The sequence below is a fragment of the Dermatophagoides farinae genome, chromosome 2 (genome assembly GCF_024713945.1).
Source record: "Dermatophagoides farinae isolate YC_2012a chromosome 2, ASM2471394v1, whole genome shotgun sequence".
NCBI lineage: Eukaryota > Metazoa > Arthropoda > Arachnida > Sarcoptiformes > Pyroglyphidae > Dermatophagoides > Dermatophagoides farinae.
The window spans coordinates 4,123,689-4,140,975 of record NC_134678.1 but is presented as its reverse complement, the minus strand read 5'-3'; the positions used below and the strand labels follow the sequence as shown (position 1 = coordinate 4,140,975).

The window sequence follows — 17,287 nt, the reverse complement described above, 5'->3', positions numbered from 1 at the left end:
GTAATAACGCGTTGTTGTTGAACAACAGTAATAACTATAATATAATATAGCTGAATGCAAATTATAAACAAATCCAAATGGATATAAAGGAAACATTTATAAATTCTTGCAAGCCATTTAATCTTCGAAACTAAAATTTCAGAATGCGCTTATAAGACTATTCATAAATAAATTTATTAAAATTTGTTTATCTGCGTTTAAATGGCTCATCTTTTTGCCAAACGGCTGGTAAATAAATTATATTCACGACCATATCTAATAATTACCAACACCGTTACCGGCGTTATTTCAATTTCGATTGGAGATGTTTTGCAACAGAATCTTGAACATTATTGGTCTCATCATCAAAAACAACAAGATGCAAACCCCAGTGATCGGCCGTTTGAATGGAATCTTACCAGAACAAGTATTGTTATATGCATTGATATTTTATTTTATTATTCACTATTTGTAAACATGTATTCGAATTAATCACCAGGAAACATGATGGTTGCAGGAATATATTTCAGCCTATTCGGTCATTGGTGGTATTCGTATTTAGATCGTAAATTTCCTCCACATGTCAAAAGTTCTGTCGGTAAAAAACTGATAGCCGAATCAGCTATGGGCCCTTTACTTGTATCATCCGTTTTTCTCATATTTGGCCAGATTAATGAGCAAAAATTCGATACAACATTGCAGCGGATACGTCAAAATCTCGGTTTAATTTGTACAGCTGAATGGCTAGTGTTCATTCCGATACAATGGATAAATTTTGCATTTGTACCTGCTGCATATCGATATCTTTACGTTGCCACCATATCCATTGGTTACGATGCTTTTCTTTCTTATATTTTCCATAGGGTATGTTAAATTGATATATGGTTATTTTTTCAGTTTTTTGATTTGACATAATTTATTATTTTAGTTCGAGAAATGATTTTCTTTTCAACCAATTGAAGGTTTTGAAATCTTTATTGTTGAACGTTTATATCATTATTTAATTAGATGTTATTAAAATTTATAAATAAAAAATGATTAAACTTTATGATTTGCATTTTTTTGGTGTCATTGATGATATATTTTGAAATGAACTTTCCGATGACCTCAATGTTCGAGAATGATATATTTGTAACATTCTTTTGATCACTTTTCCAAATTCTTCCATATCCATAGCGAAATCGTCCGGTTCTTTCAATGATATATGGTTATTATCGGAAGTCGTATCACTGATCGCGGCACGTGGTACCTGATATGAATCAAATGGCGGTATATAAGCTTGTAAACGATATTCACCATCCATCTTCGTTATTGTTTCGTTATTTATTTCATATTCATCGCCATTTTGGATATAGTTTGCAATATAACGGATCGGTCGAATTGTAACAAAAATATTCTCGCAATTTATCGTACCCAATGCATAACCCATTTGATGAAAATCCTTTAAAATTATGCTCAAAGACAAACATATTTCGTATAAATCTCTGGCTGTTAATGGTTCTTTGGTGCGAAGAAATTCGTTGAGATTTTGATATCCAGGTGGTGGTTGCATCAATAATTTCACTGGAGGTTGACTAGGCTGTTGTATCAATTGTAAGGAGGATGATACGTGTGATACTATAAAACTAGAATCTTGTTGTCCGTTCGATTGATTAACAACTCTACGGAAACTTCCTCCATTTGAACCGTTCATACGAATTGACCTCATCGAAGCCAAACGATTATCGATTATGCGTTTATGTTGTGTTTGTGACCGAAAGTTTGGTATCAGCTGTAACAATGTGTAGATTGCAGGATTAGTGGCCGAATTAAGCGGCAGCACGAGTACCGCTATCCAAGAATAAGCAGCACCAGGGATGTGGATGCCACCTAACGCTAAAAATCCCATCATGATAACCGGAAACCAACAAAGAAAATTTGTGCTGACAATTAAAGCCATTTGTAGTCCAATCTGAATTTTTTTTTTTGAATTTATTAAATCAATATTAAATAAAAATCAATACTGTTGTACATACTTTGCTTTCACGAATTTGTTTTGTTGTCTGTATCATTTGTCGGCGTTTTTTAACGGTGATGGCAATTGTTTTATACATGTATAGGTAACAACATAAGATGAATAAAAAAGCCGTTAAATTGAATACCAAAAATACAGCAACCGAATATTCCCAACCAGGCCATTTTGTTATGGTAATATGAAATGCAAGACATACGCCCGATCTTGAATAGAATCGTCCTTGAAAATAATCTATAGGTAACAATGGTACAATAGACAGGACAAACATTGTGATCCATGTGAATGTCAACAATTTATAAGTGGATTCGACGGTGAAACGGTAATTTGAAAACGTAAAAGAAATGGATATGAGACGATCGATAGCAATCAATACTAATGTCACTACAGAAGTTTGTAATGATAAGGTTGACAAAAAACCAGCAAGTTTACACCATATGGAATTTTTCCAATAATCTGAATTTTCAATATATCGACCACTATGGAAAGAAAAAAAAATAAATGAAAAAATATTACATATCATTAATAATTTTACCGGTAATATTCATCAACAGAAGCAATCAGTATCAGATAGGTTCCCATAAGAAAATCTGCAAATCCAAGCGACAAAATAAGTGTCGAACTGACACGATTGGTCTTATTCAATGTCTTGAAACGCCAAATAATTACGAAAAGATTACCAATCAAAGCACTGAATCCCAATATCCACAGAATCAATCGTTGAACAGTTTTCGATAATAAATCTTCACAATCGGATATCTCATCTTGTGGTGGATAACATCGGCTAAATGGTACAATACCAGAAACCATACAGCAAAATTTGAAACTATCACTTGCTAAACTTCGCAATGATTTTAACATGACAAACATGTCTTTAGAAAAATTCGTAACTGGATTGCCACGAAAATCCAGTGACATTAAGGAAATTAGATCATTAAAAGCACCTTTTTCTATCGTATCGATTTCATTGTCAACCAATGTTAAATGTTGTAATGAACTCATCTGAAGAAAAGAATTCTTGACAATAGTCTTCATTTTTGTATTTGAAATATTCAATCTTCGTAAAGAAACTAGCCCTACAAAAGCACCAGAATGTATTTCTTGAAGTTCATGGTTATGTTCCAACATTAGCGTGGTAATCTGTTGCAATCCAGCAAAAGCAGCCGCTTCAATCACTCTGATTCGGTTGAATCGAAGATCTAGTTTATACAGATTAGTTAGCTGTATAAATTTACGTGATCGAATTATTTCCAGCTGATTACTCTGCAAGATCAATTCGCCAAGATAAATATAGCGTGAGAAATCAATGAATGACATATCTGGTCCCAAATGATTGCCGCTTAGATCCAATTTACGGGTTTCCTTCGAGATATTGGCCAGTATTTCCATCGTTATGTTTGAGTATCGACAATCAACATAATGACCGTTGCAAATACAATTACGGGGACAATTAAGATCGCAAAACCATTCATCATCACCAAGTGGACAGTGGCGAAAGCCATCGCAAAGCTGATGAAGCCAAACGCAGGAACTTTCATTGGCACATTTGTAATGACCAGGACAGGTGTATCTAGCACAGCCAATTTCATCCGATCCTCCTACACAATCCCATTTACCATTGCAAATATAACGGTATGGTATGCAATAAGAATCGGGACATTTTACATAATCTGGTGGACATTGAAATGTTGAACAATTTCGTAAATGAGATACATCGCGACAGCCTATCTGATATTGTAGCTGATCGAATTCGTAGATGCATATGTGTTTTGATTCGATTATCTGTCCAGAGTTACATTCAAAAAGATTCGATGATTTCACTTGACAATCGGAATGAATTTTTTTCAAACTTGACAATTTCCATTCAATACTTTTTCCTATACATTCGACTGGACCAACTTGTACGTATCCTAGTTGGCCGATATGATAGACTTCGCCGAAGGCCACCTGACGAATCGGAAGGCGCGCTCTATCTTCAATATAGCCATAATCTCTTGTCCAGTTGAACATCAATCCAGCATCACAATTGCAGTGAAGATTAGAAATACAATTAGGATAACAAGCACAAGAATTTAGACGATCCGTTCCCCATGAATATTCTTTAAGACCAAGTCTAGAAACCCACCAAGAATTCGGTTTTGGTGAATTGAAATTGAACCTTGATCCAGAACATTCGTAACTTAAAAATTGTCGACAAGAAGCTGATGCATTGATAACGGCAACAATAAGGTCAAAACTGCCTTCATATGTGATGGTTCGTACGTACGAACCTGGAGCATCGAATGATGAACGGACATATAATCGATCCTCAGTGTCGTGATTAATAATTGTCGTAGCGTGTGTCGAGTTCAAGAAGCGGCAATAAACTCTTAATGTTAATTTATTTTCAGTAATTGGTTTTAATTCATAATTGCCATCTTGCATGATGCCTTGATATTCGAGCAAATCCTGACAAGTTTCTAAACGAGTGTCTTTTCTTTGACCACAAAACAATGGCGATTCAGTTTTATTACGTCTATTCCGTTTTCTCGGATGGTTAGTTGAACCACGCCGCCATCGGTATGGTTTATCTTGATAATCATTCGATGATGACGAAGGGGCATCAAACAAAAATGGACTTTGCTGTTGGTCATTTTGGTTTAGCAATGAACATACAGTCTCGTGTTCATCTTCGAAAAATTTTCCAGGACAATCGCGGTGACGATCGCATAATGCATACAATGGAATACAATTACCATAATAACATTGAAATGTAGTGTTTAGATTGCATTTCCCACTGCAATTATCTTCATCACTTTGATCGCGACAATCATGAAACAAATTACATCTTTTATAATTGGGTATACATTGATCATTGTTGCATTTGAATTCGGAATTTTTTTTGCATTGACGTCGAACACAGAATATCTCATCGGATCCATCACCACAATCGTCGACAAAATCACAATACTAAGCAAATTTGTGAAAAATTTTTTTTGAAAATTAACTTTCAAAACAATAATAATTGGCAACAATACTTACCTTTCCAATGGCAATGCAGTGACTATTGGCACATTGAAATTGTGATTCCAGGCATTCATCGCTAATTGAACAGCCTTCAGTTTCATCGCTCCCATCACGACAATTAGCAGTACCATCACATCGAAATAGATTTGATATTACCTCATAATTGTTACAAACAAAATAGCGATTCGTATCGACTTTTGCCCTGATCTTCTTCTTGTCTTCACTTAACCTCCTAGTGAATAATGTTCGTCGAGGGCTATGTTGATGCAACGATGAATTTGAGTCCATTTTGCATATATAACTTCGGATTAGGCCATCATTGTGGTTGAGAATCATATTTCGATTACGAGTAGCAATGATAGAATTCATTGAACTGTTATTGGTGACAAGATTAATTGTTGAGGCAATTGTGGTTAGATTATAATTGACCAATTTCACTGTGGGCATAACTTTTTTGCCCAAAGAACATGGTACATCATGCCAATTTAATGTTGAATATATCGAATGAAAATTAATTACGGTACAATCTTCATAGGCTCCGCCGTCTGGTTGAGAATATTGATTGAAAAAATTATTCAGATCACCATTCCAACTGATCATAGGTGATTTTGAATAAGGACCATATTCATTTGTATTGGACCAATTTTTCTGTTGCTGATGCTGTTGTTGTGAATAGAATGTTGTAGCTGAATCTACTGGCCAGAAATTATTTCTATACCAATCAGTATAGCTCATAGGATTGCCATCGGACCAATTATAGAAACCTTCACGATTCGTGTCGATTAATCCAATATAAATGCTTTGATGTGGTGTCAGTTTCCATTGTTCAACAATCCAATAGTGAACGACATTCATTTCAAGATAATCAGTGATAGATACTAAATGACCATCACGTCCTTTAGCTTTTTGTGCACATTTTTCTTCGGCTTCGTACCACTGAAGTGATTCTTCTTCAACAAATGATGCGAAACAATAACCTCGAAAATAAAGCCAACCATTTGGACAGGAATACATCGGTGGTATCAACAATGGTATAGCTTCTGGAAGTAAATGATATCGTTCGGCTTTGTATTTCAACTTGAATCCACGACCAGTGCTTGACGAATCTGAACTGAATTCGATCAACAATTCGTTCCAATTGGAGAAGATGAATTTGGATGGTTTGTTTGTGTTACAATATCTTCCGATAACCATTCCAGTTGATGGATCGATGAATGATAAATGATCAAATAAACAATGTTTGAGCGGTCGATTAGTTGATGATTTTGTCGTATATGCTTGGGATCCGGCAACATCAAAATCTTCAATGGTTATATTAAAATAATGACCTGCAGGTGCTCGAATCAACCATCGACATCGATGGTTATTTAGATAATTCAATGGATAATTGATCGAAAGTATACGGCCACAAAGTGAAGTACAATTATGCAAACGAGAACAACGTGGATCACCAATTCCACACCCTGGACAATCAGCTTCACGAAATCGAACCAGAAATCCTTGAAAACGAGTCATTGAAAAACGGAAACAGGTATTCAATGTCAATGTAACGGCACCATTGGAAATAATTTTTTTAGGAAAATTCCGATGAAGAAATGAGTGTGCAGGACGATGAATACCTGATGCAACTGTCGATGGGGCTTCAATGGTAATGAGTGATTGTTGAGGCGAATGATTTATGTATAAGCCATCATGACATTTACCTCCACTTTTCTCAGCAGGAGCCAAATCTAAAACGATAAAGTCCAATTCAATATGACGATCCGGTTTGTTAGGTTTAATGTGCCAAACACAGGACTTGTATTGAGCATAATAAAAAGGATAATTTGGTGATGAAATGACACCAGGTGTGGAAGCAGTCAATGTTCTTGAGCAGAAATTTTTCTTATCTCCACGACATCCGATCAATTCAAGACGCATACAAGGTCCACCACGAAACGCTAAGATTTTGATACGTATGAAGCGAGCTACGACCGGTTTAAGCAGATTATACATGACAACTTCATTAGGATCAACGTGTTGAGCTTCGCATTGGACACATTTGTATATTTTTTGTCTGCCAATCGGTTCTTCTTCATAGGTCCAATGCAAAGAATCATTTGAAAATAAAAGTTGAAAATGTGTCACAAAATAGCTTTTGAATCCATGTGGCATTCCTTGCATTGCCACCCCCACAATGGTTACATAGTTGACCTGATTCCAATTGGATTCATCACCCATTGGTAATTTTGAATCGAAAACAATATTGGAATTTTGTAGCCGTAAATCGATTTGTATGTGTTTCTCCTGATCGGTATTGGTCGTACACCAAGCTGCAAAACTATTTAAACGAACATTGTATGGATGATATACAAGACCTTTACTGGAATCAAAAGTCGATGCCGTTATGGCCGAATCGAGTATTTCTTCTGTAGCCATGCCTAATGGTCGACCACATGATTCTTCACCGAATACGACCACTTCACAAAGTTGTAGAGCATCTTGTCTATCTTTCATAAATATGATGACATATTGTCCTTCAATCGGTTGCGTACAATTCAATGTAATTTGGACAAATTCTTCTTCCGTCGTACCATATGAAGCGCATTCGACTGCTGATAAAAATGGTTTGTTCACTGGTCTAGTTAAGCCACTTTCGCCATCATACCATCGCCCATAACCGAATGTATCCGGTGTTGTATCGACGAGCACTTGGAATCCTTTCAATTTATCGGCAATATCATAGTAACAATAATGAAGGGTGAGACCACGATCAAACAATGTGACCTCAATACGTGGATGTGGGTCCTGGAATTTCAATTTTTGTCCGGAAGCAAAAACCAGATCAGGTAAAGCACCGTAAAGAACGACTTCTTCTTCATAATGGAAAAAATGTTCCATTTCGCTCATGTCGGCAACTTCTTGACAAATTCGTCCATATTGAAATAGATAGAATGGTCTAGTTTTAGGAAGATTTATCGGCTTTGTTGGATCGCCATCTTCTCGACAACAAAAATATAGCGTTGTATTGTGTGTTGTATAATCACCTTTAGGCACCGTTCCATTGATAAAATTGAATAAATCTGAATTGCTCTTATTCAAGCTCTTATCGAACCAGGTGATGGATCCGATTTGAAAACCATCTGGACATGAAAGACCATATTGTAGAATACAGTATTTTCCTGGTTGCCATGTACATGTTTCGTTTGAATTTTCTGGTGCTTTTCGATTATTAGCTGCATGTACGCAAAAATGTTGCTCGATTCCAGTTGACGTGGCACCACCTTTGAGCATTATATTCTCGGACCAATAACGAATCTTATCATCATATGGTTTATCATATTGTACCGCATGAAAACGCATACCAGTCAACCATTTTGAGTAGCCAATTTTGGATGCCGGGCATCCGGAATCAGGCATCGGCAAAGCATAATTACCAACAGGCCATTCACGATCACAATATGGTGAAATGTCTGAATTGGGTTCAAGCATGATGTTTGACTGCATTAATGGAGTTTCGTGTTTTCCCAGATAACTATAGATTTTCACACCATGAATTCTATGTCGTTTTTGTAAATTGACTCGCCACCAAGGCTCACGTTCATAATTTGTTGATGAACATTTAGCCGCTTCTCTTTGTTCAAAATTATTGTCTACAGCTAGCGATGATTCTCGAGGAGAACGTGTAGAACTTTGATCAGTGGGTCGGCCTTCGGCTGCATTTTTCACAAAACGACTTGTTTTAAAAAGATGTTGATGTATGGATCGAACTGTAGCATGTATACCTCTGCTATTACCTACTTTTCTCAACGATGTTCTTAAAATTATTTCCATATAATTTGACTTTGAATGTAATTTTCCAATATTAAAACGATTAATGTTACAATAATTAGTTTTTCTTTTCATATTTTTTTCGCCATATATTGTCACCAAATCAGTATCGCAATAATGTTGACCAGGTGTTGAAATAACATCAAAATCATTGAATTCAATCTGCAACATATGATCAGGTTGAGTGGCTATCTGCCATCGATGAACTCGTGTTTCGTGATCAATTTTCTTTCCATAAAGATAATGTGGAAATGGATAACCTTGAGAATAGATATAGAGACAGTGATCAGGTTCGACAGTACAATTTGTAAAAGATTCGGTTCCAATATTACAAGTTGAACATTTGCAAAAACGAAACTCGACTTTAAATCCTTTGTGATCATTGATTAATGATCGTTTTTGATTGCAGGTTATAAATCGCAATCGGAATAATGTTTCCGAACCATCAGTGACATAATAAGGCTGTGAGGATTTTTCCCGTCGAATCGAATTTACTAGATGCCATTCTTGTCCAGAATATATGAATGTTTCAGTATTCTCATCGTTAGTTTTTGGTTTTTGAAAAATATCAACTTCGATTGCATAACGACAGCCAGGTACGCTCACATAGGCACCATAATGAATGATATCGTATTCAGGAAAAACCATCTCGATCCATTGGCCTTCATCAACGGTGATAATCCATTCATAACGACGAAAAGCAGGTGGATAACGAATAGGATATCCCGGTGATGTAATCGTTACGGGAGCTTTAAAATGACCTAATGACACATTGAGGTGTCCATATGATCGACAAATTAATGGTCCTAATGTGTAACGACCAACTTCATACGATTCTCCAGTGTCACCGAATCTAAGTTGTGTTACAGGTAAACGATCTTTACTCAACAACAATCCTGAATCTTCAAGCCAATCTGTTTTCATGTTTGCATCACAATTACAAGTGGAATTTTTTACAGTAGGATGACAATAAGGAAAACAACCACAACTATTGGAATCTGGTTCAGCACCGCCCCAATAAGTACGGGTTAGGCCGTTACGATCCAACCACCAACTATGATAATGTTGAAACCAAAAACTGAACACTGAACCTTTACAATCCCAACGTATGTATTGCTGACAGCTGAATGCTGAATTAACAATCTTTTCGATCTGTCGCATGAATAATCGATTAGCATCTTTTGGTGTTGATGAAAAATTTGAGTTCGAGTGGCCTTGATTGTATATAATATTACGCTCAAAAGATCCGGGAGATTCATATCCTTGAACTAATCGAGGCTCTTCTGAATCATGATGGATTATGGTCTTCACTTCAAAAACCTGTTCACTTTCACCAAGATGATTACCATCTATTTGAGGATCGACGGTCAATGCTGATGACATATCACATTCGACTTGAATGCCATTATTTAATGATTCTGTTGAATCATCTAATAGAAGTGTATAATTTCCTGAATGACGTATGCCATATTGTAGCCATAATTCGGCACAATTTTTTGCGAAAAATTCTTTTGAATTTATTTGCTGAATACTTGATTGATGATACACAAATAAAATAACTTTGAATGAATAAGAATAAATATTATGATTTAAAAAAAAAAAATTTTAAATTATTCCATAAGAAACTCACCAAATGAATACCAAATTCTATCCATATTACATTTGGATGATCATCACATAATAAATTATTGATTAATTAATATTTCCGAGAGCCAGATATCATAAATAGCAAAATCTGTCAATCATTTCAATAAATAGTTGTTTTGATAAGAAAAAAAATTCATATTAAACATTTTGAATCGAAAAATCAACAAAAATATTGCTCATATTAAATATATGGATCAAGTTTTAGTTTGTTTGCATAGTTTAGATTTTGTTCATCATTATCTTATGATATCAAAGTTGCATTGTTCGAAATATAATTGCACATTTTTGGTCGTGCGTCCGTCCCAAGTTTATTTTTCTGGTTTTTCATATTTATCAAAATTGTAGCTCATCGATAAAATTTATATGGCATATTTTTATAATGAATGATAATCAAAAGATTACATATATATAATTTAATTATTATCATAGGCAAATTTTAGATTTATTGTTTATTTTTATTTCTGGAAAGTTTTTCATGTGTTTCTATTTCTGTTGTTTTTGTTAGATTGATTGATTCTTTCAACTTTTGATTCATATTATTTTCCTTTGTTTTGGTTGTTATTTTGATTGTTTGTTCCGTTGTTGATGGAGGCGACAATGAAAACGATGATGATTCATTAAAACATGTGAATTTATTTAAATAATTTGCGATACGACAAAGTTCATCCCGTTTCAAATACATGAAACGTTTTGTTTCCCAAAGTGCATTGACAATCTTGAAATCTAATGTTTCATCTAATTCGATCAATTTATCGAACATTGGATTGATACGAAAATAGAGAATATTTGTGGCCGAACAAAATGCTTCAGCTCTATGAAAATAAAGTGTGATTAAAAATTCTAATGTAAGTTTCAAAAACAAAATTCGAAATGATTTATTACCTATTAACAATATGGTTATCCGTGTTGCAGATTTCATTTAAAAGTAACGAAGCCATTTGATAAATGTATTTAATTTGATTGTTTATCTCGGTTAGCCGTAAGGAATAAGCACCGATATCGATCGCTTTAGATTCTTCGGTTTGTTGTTGACCAGTGCCCAATGACAATACAAAGCGAAGATTTTGGCATTCCGATTCTCGGCCCACTTCTCTCAAAGCTATATTACGAAATTCAATTTCAGTCATAGCATCTAATGTAGGATTACAGGCAATCAGTCCGCCATCAATAAATGGTCCAAATGTTTTGAAATAGGTTGGTGCCGATCCTGATGCTCGACAAGCTTGCCATACCAATTGATCACGACTTGGTTGTCGACTAAAACCTCTATCGAAATCTGGTATCTTTAAAAGCTCATAGTGGGATTCATAACTTCTAAACAAATGTAATTTCATTGGTTTCCGGTCAATTAATCCTGCCGGTATCATAACCATTTTATGAAAACTAGTTCGAAGGTCCTCCATTCGAAGTTCTGAACCAATAATTTCTTTGATCAATTTTTCTAATGGTTCAGCATCGTAAGGCCGCTCACCGATAAATACTTTGTCTTTAAATTGCATGTAAATATTACGAATCTGTGACAATGGTGTCCCAGTAACCAGAAATACGACAATAAAAGATCCAGTACTTGTTCCAGCAATCCATTGAAAATAATCAATTAACGGTCGCTTCAAATATTTTTGCAATTCAATCATCAGTTGAACTGTAATCAATCCTTTTATTCCACCACCGTCTAACGCTAAAAGATTGACATTTTGATCTGATGACTGTTCTTTTGTTGCCTTTTTCACCATTTCTTCATTGAAATGTTTTTCATTTTTTATGTTTTGAAATAGACTTTCATACTGTTTGGTTACTTCGATTAGTGCCGGACTCCATTTTCCATCAAAATCACCACCTTCACGACAACCAGCATTGCAATTTTTCTGCTCATTCGAACATCTCTTTGCGCCCAACGAAGATAAAACAAACAATATTTGCGCTGAAAATGGTGATTCTTTGGCTGCTAGATGTCTTGCAGATTCCTTTGCCTTGTTTAGGATATCAATATCGGCATCGAAAACGACCAATGTCTGAGTCAATGTTATCTCATCGATTTTGACAGCATGATGTAAGGGTGTGTTGCCAAATTTATTTTGTACATTTACACGAGCACCAGAGCAAAGTAATGTGATGACACATCGAAGTCGGTTACGTTTAACCATCACGTGCAATGGAGTGTCTTCATTCATATTAGGTGTATTTAGTTTGAATTTATAAGCAATCAATTTTTCCACCAATCTTCGATGTTTTGCCCAATGTAATGGACTTCCAGCCATTACAATATCCTGCATATCAATATCCATTAAATCTTGCTCAGTGAATTGCACAATATGTGAGACCTGTGGTGATTGCGATTTCTTCTTTTTGCTTGTGTCTTTCTTAGATTTATTTCTTAAAGCAGATGAATGATGGAAATCTTCAATCGATCGTTGTATTCTTTGTTTTGGTGGCGGTAATGTCAGCATACGGACAGTTAGACCGAATTTTAAAAATTCAAATACCACATTATAGTTTTGAGCAAAACAAGCTAAATGCAAGGCCGTCGATCCTTGATGATTTTTCCACAAAATACGGCCAAACATATTAGGTTTGTAGAGAATTTTGGTGAAAATTTCATGTGTTGATAATGCGGCACAATGTAGGAAAGAGTATTGTTTGCTATCTCTCAAATTAAGATCCGGTAACAGGTCAAGAATATCCTGTACAATTTGTGGCCATCGATGATTGATAGCCAAATGTAATGGTGTCATTCGATCGTCATTCATTTGTAGATTGATTTCAGTAGATACTATATCACGTGATTCTTTGAAATGTGCTTCCAGCCCAAGACGAGCGGCTATATGAGTGCTCGACCAGCGAGGATTGATTTTCAATGATTCCATAATTGATTTTAGCTGCTCCAATGCTGTAGGTTTCATCAACGAAATGGATTTACTTAACTTGTTCAATGATTGACGAAAATATTCATAATATTGTTCGCCAATTACTTTGGACGTTGTATGATAGACAAGAAATGAGTATAACTTCTCCCGGCAATAGACAATCTCATAGTAGATAGAATTGGTTCGCTTCTCATTATCAGTCTCTTTTTTATCCAATTTAACAATATTGGAATACAGTGCTACATTGTTATCTTGTTTTAGTAGTTCTCGCGACTTTTTAAACTCAAAAAGTTCATCAATATCAAGTATTTCAAAATTTTCTTTAAATAATATTATTTTGTCCGACAATTGAAACGATCTTGTACGTTGATGGCTTTGTTGACCATTACCATTCATAAATAAAGCTTTACTCATATTATGCCATAATTTGTCTAATATTTTGGGCATATCTTGTTTATCATCTATAATCTATTTGATTATATGGGAATTATTAATATTTACAAAGTGAAACAAATAAAATGTCAACAAAAATAATATCTATTGAATTTGGTTTAAATAAATCCGAACCCAATATCCATTGTTGGTATTACCCAATTATTATTAATATTATTTCATTATAATTTGAAATTTTGTAATATTATTAGAATGTTTTTTCATTATATCAATCTGAAACTATTGTTGGCTAACAAAATAGTTAATGGAAAAATAAGACATTTTATTGGGATTGCATCAAAAATCCCAACCATTCATCAACACTAATCATCTTTATTGTTATTCGACGTCTATTGATGTTTCCAACAACTACACAGAATATATTGGAAAATGATAATTTGTGTGATGGTGGGCAAAAATTTTCACAAGAAAATAAAAATTTGTTAAAATGAAAAGAAGACATTGATCATAACCGTAATCCTTGTTGTCAAACTAGTATTCGACGACGATAAAGAGAAAATTTTGAGGATCAACCCCCAAGTAGAACTTAAAGAGTAAAACTCTTGAATCTTTCAAATGAAAAGAGAAAAAATGATTTTCCCAATAAAATTGCTTTTCTTTTCATTCTTTTCTTTATCTTAACATTGTCAAAAACGAAGCTTCATTTGTATGAGATTTTGAATTTCATCCGTTCGGTGCCCGGTTCATTGTGTTATGTTGCCATGTGTGCGCGCTTGTGTGTGTGCATGTGTGTGTTTATGGTTATATAACCTGTTGACCTGAATTATTGTTGCAAAACTAGTTCATATTTTGTTGTTTATTACCTGGGCTCGTCGTTTTCAATTTTCTATTTCCTAAATTTCCAACATATGAACATGTTAAATTATGCGGAACAAGCAACAATAGCAAAGCTAATCATTATTATATACAGCTCTCAATCATCTCTTCATCAGCAAGATAAATTGAACCAACAATAAACCGATCGACCGACCCGTAAATAGATGCTTTGTCATCATCATCCCATATATTCAAATGGAAAAATGAATGAATCCATAAATTATCAATCTATGGCTATTGCTATTAAATCTTGGACATTATAATGAAAACATTGGTCGATCATCATCATCATTATCATCCATTTAAATATAGAAACCAGTCCTATTGTGCTTTTTAATAAACAACATGAAAACAGGGAAATCGGAACAAGTCTCTCTTTTGAAAGATATTTTCGGTAATTACATTTAAAACTCATAGTATTAATAGTGAAAGGAAGAAAAAAGAGAAGAGAGAAACTTTCGCTTTTTAGCATGTTTCCTGTGTCTGCATATTTTTCGAAGTCCTATTCACATTCATTCGCACAATTCGTCGATTATCATTTCCTCGATTTTTATTTTATTAACTATTTCTACCAATGCTTTTTTGTCCACATTGAATATCATTGAGTGAAAACGAATTAGATTTCATTTTAAGGCATTCATAAGCATAAAAATGCTCAACATGGAAGATCTTGACAAAATACCAGATATTTACGGATTTCTTACACCCGAAACAACGATAATGGCAACTACCACTGACGAAATCATCATTGAAACAAATGAACATCAATTATCATCAATAAGTAATGTTGAATCGGATTCATTGATATCTACATTATCGCCATCACCGATGACAACCAACCAGAATCGACATTCAATCGGATCATTAGAAACAATTCCGAATTCTAATAATGATGGTCTTTTATCACCCACATCAGCGGCAATTAAGAATCAAACTGAATCACAATTTTTCGATTTTATATTTTTCTTCTGTTCATTGTTGGATTTTTTCATCGTGCAGCCAATGAATTATTTCACATCTGAAGAAAATGTTTCTAGTCTCCCATTCTATTTCAGTAGTTGAAAGGAATGTAATGAGAATTGATCCAAAAAAAAGAATTGATCGAAATCCACAATGAAAAAATTAATTTTTTTATTCACATTTCTTTTATTAATTATTCCACTAACACTGTATCATATGAGCTAATTAAATGAATAAAAATTCTAATTATATTGAATAATAAATGATATGTATTTCAGCACATGATTTTTATTACCAGAGTGATCAATATACAGGTATATTATTACAATTTGTAATCATATCCATATTTCGAGGATGGCTGATCTATTTTCCATTCGAAAATTTTCCAAGTGAAGGTTAATTCACATTGACAAATGACAAATAATAAATGTACAGTGTTATCCTTTGATATTGATTTTTGAATAAGCGAAAGATTGAACCACAGTAAAGATCTACTGTTCCATATAATAACTGATAATGAAAAAAAGGATTAAAATCATCATGGTTTATCAATGTCAAATCACTCATTCGAAATCTTTAGCTATGATTGTTAATTTTTTTCGGTAAGTAATTTTATAATTTTTTTTCATCAGATAAATATCGATATTTATTATTACCAAAGATTTTTGGGTATTTTCAATGGCCTAATCGACCCAACAAATATAGAAAAAAATATTCATTGGGAATTTACAAGAAATTTTTTATTCAAGCTGAAATGGTTGATTCTTAATTTAATTTATGAATCAATAATAATTATGATTATCGCTAGAAAAATTATGAATGAACGAGCTTCAACCGAGAATTTATTTGGCGATAATATCACTAATAATAATTGCACGACCATACAATATTTGCCAGCTTTTCTTTTCAGTTCAGCCTTGGTTCTATTGTTCAGTGACAATGTCTTCAATTCAATATATTTCAATTGGTTAGCGGGTAGTAGATTGATCAAGCATTTGGCCAACGTAGCCATCTTGAATGTTGATCGCAATGCTCATCATGGTATAATAATTATTATATGCTATTGGATAACTCTTTTTATGACCACTATTTTCGCTTTCGTAATCAGCCATGACGAAGATAATAGGCTATCAATTACATCAATGATTATTCAATATATTATTGTGAATTTGTTCTTTTTTTCTGGCCATTATCAATGCTGTATCTTTGCTTACATGATGATCATTTATCGCCGTCAGATATATGAAATCAAAAAACGTTACTCTTTCATGAGTAGGTTCCATTTTAAAGATAAACAAATAAAACTCAATTACTCATTCTGTTTCTATTTCTATAGCCACAAAACACTTGTATCGAATTCACCAACAACTATTGGAACTACAAAGACATTATAATCAGACACGAATTCTAATCGAGAAACCTATATTTGTGACATTAATTGCCAATGCATTTACAGCAATTATACTTGCCAGTATGATGATCAATATGAGCTTGTATAATTTTAGAATCAATAGCATCATTAGTTACCTTTTGCCACAATCGACCATCAGATTGTTAACCATAATATATTTTGGTCAAATGCCTAGTCAAGAATTACGTCAATTAGTATGGCGTCTTCGTCATCGAACCATAAATTGGAGTGCATTCAATTGGCTTTGTTTGTTACGGATTGAATCAATGATTGAACAATTTCATTTTCGATTGTTCACATTTCTCAATATCACACATCAATTGCTTATTA

At 34.0% G+C, this 17,287-nt stretch overlaps 4 protein-coding genes across 4 annotated transcripts; 2 read left to right on the top strand and 2 right to left on the bottom strand.

The window, feature by feature from the left end:
• Positions 1-55: 55 nt before the first annotated feature.
• On the top strand, positions 56-1,032 carry LOC124498961 (mpv17-like protein 2). Its single transcript, XM_047062794.2, has 3 exons — positions 56-406; positions 479-843; positions 908-1,032. The coding sequence occupies exons 1-3, from the start codon at positions 202-204 to the stop codon at positions 917-919; spliced, it is 582 nt and encodes a 193-aa protein (XP_046918750.1). The 5' UTR covers positions 56-201; the 3' UTR covers positions 920-1,032.
• On the bottom strand, positions 920-10,660 carry LOC124498956 (uncharacterized). Its single transcript, XM_047062789.2, has 5 exons — positions 10,437-10,660; positions 5,012-10,365; positions 2,526-4,939; positions 1,995-2,469; positions 920-1,930 (listed from the first exon to the last, which is right to left on the bottom strand). The coding sequence occupies exons 1-5, from the start codon at positions 10,459-10,461 to the stop codon at positions 1,025-1,027; spliced, it is 9,174 nt and encodes a 3,057-aa protein (XP_046918745.1). The 5' UTR covers positions 10,462-10,660; the 3' UTR covers positions 920-1,024.
• Positions 10,661-10,854: 194 nt separating this feature from the next.
• LOC124496618 (85/88 kDa calcium-independent phospholipase A2-like) lies at positions 10,855-13,764 on the bottom strand. The gene is made up of 2 exons (XM_047060191.2): positions 11,336-13,764; positions 10,855-11,265 (listed from the first exon to the last, which is right to left on the bottom strand). The coding sequence occupies exons 1-2, from the start codon at positions 13,762-13,764 to the stop codon at positions 10,896-10,898; spliced, it is 2,799 nt and encodes a 932-aa protein (XP_046916147.2). The 3' UTR covers positions 10,855-10,895.
• A 1,472-nt stretch (positions 13,765-15,236) lies between these two features.
• Positions 15,237-15,809, top strand: LOC124499556 (uncharacterized). Its single transcript, XM_075728372.1, has one exon. The coding sequence runs from the start codon at positions 15,238-15,240 to the stop codon at positions 15,646-15,648; it is 411 nt and encodes a 136-aa protein (XP_075584487.1). The 5' UTR covers position 15,237; the 3' UTR covers positions 15,649-15,809.
• Positions 15,810-17,287: the final 1,478 nt, after the last annotated feature.

Bases quoted from the DNA above. Each gene is read 5' to 3' on its own strand.
- LOC124498961 (XM_047062794.2), top strand. From the start codon at position 202: ATGGCTCATCTTTTTGCCAAACGGCTGGTAAATAAATTATATTCACGA. The intron at 407-478 runs GTATTGTTATAT...ATTAATCACCAG, and splicing joins ATGGAATCTTACCAGAACAA to GAAACATGATGGTTGCAGGA.
- LOC124498956 (XM_047062789.2), bottom strand. From the start codon at position 10,461: ATGGATAGAATTTGGTATTCATTTG. The intron at 2,470-2,525 runs GTAAAATTATTA...TTCTTTCCATAG, and splicing joins TCTGTTGATGAATATTACCG to TGGTCGATATATTGAAAATT. The intron at 1,931-1,994 runs GTATGTACAACA...AAAAAAATTCAG, and splicing joins AACAAATTCGTGAAAGCAAA to ATTGGACTACAAATGGCTTT.
- LOC124496618 (XM_047060191.2), bottom strand. From the start codon at position 13,764: ATGCCCAAAATATTAGACAAATTATGGCATAATATGAGTAAAGCTTTA. The intron at 11,266-11,335 runs GTAATAAATCAT...TTATTTTCATAG, and splicing joins GATAACCATATTGTTAATAG to AGCTGAAGCATTTTGTTCGG.
- LOC124499556 (XM_075728372.1), top strand. From the start codon at position 15,238: ATGCTCAACATGGAAGATCTTGACAAAATACCAGATATTTACGGATTT.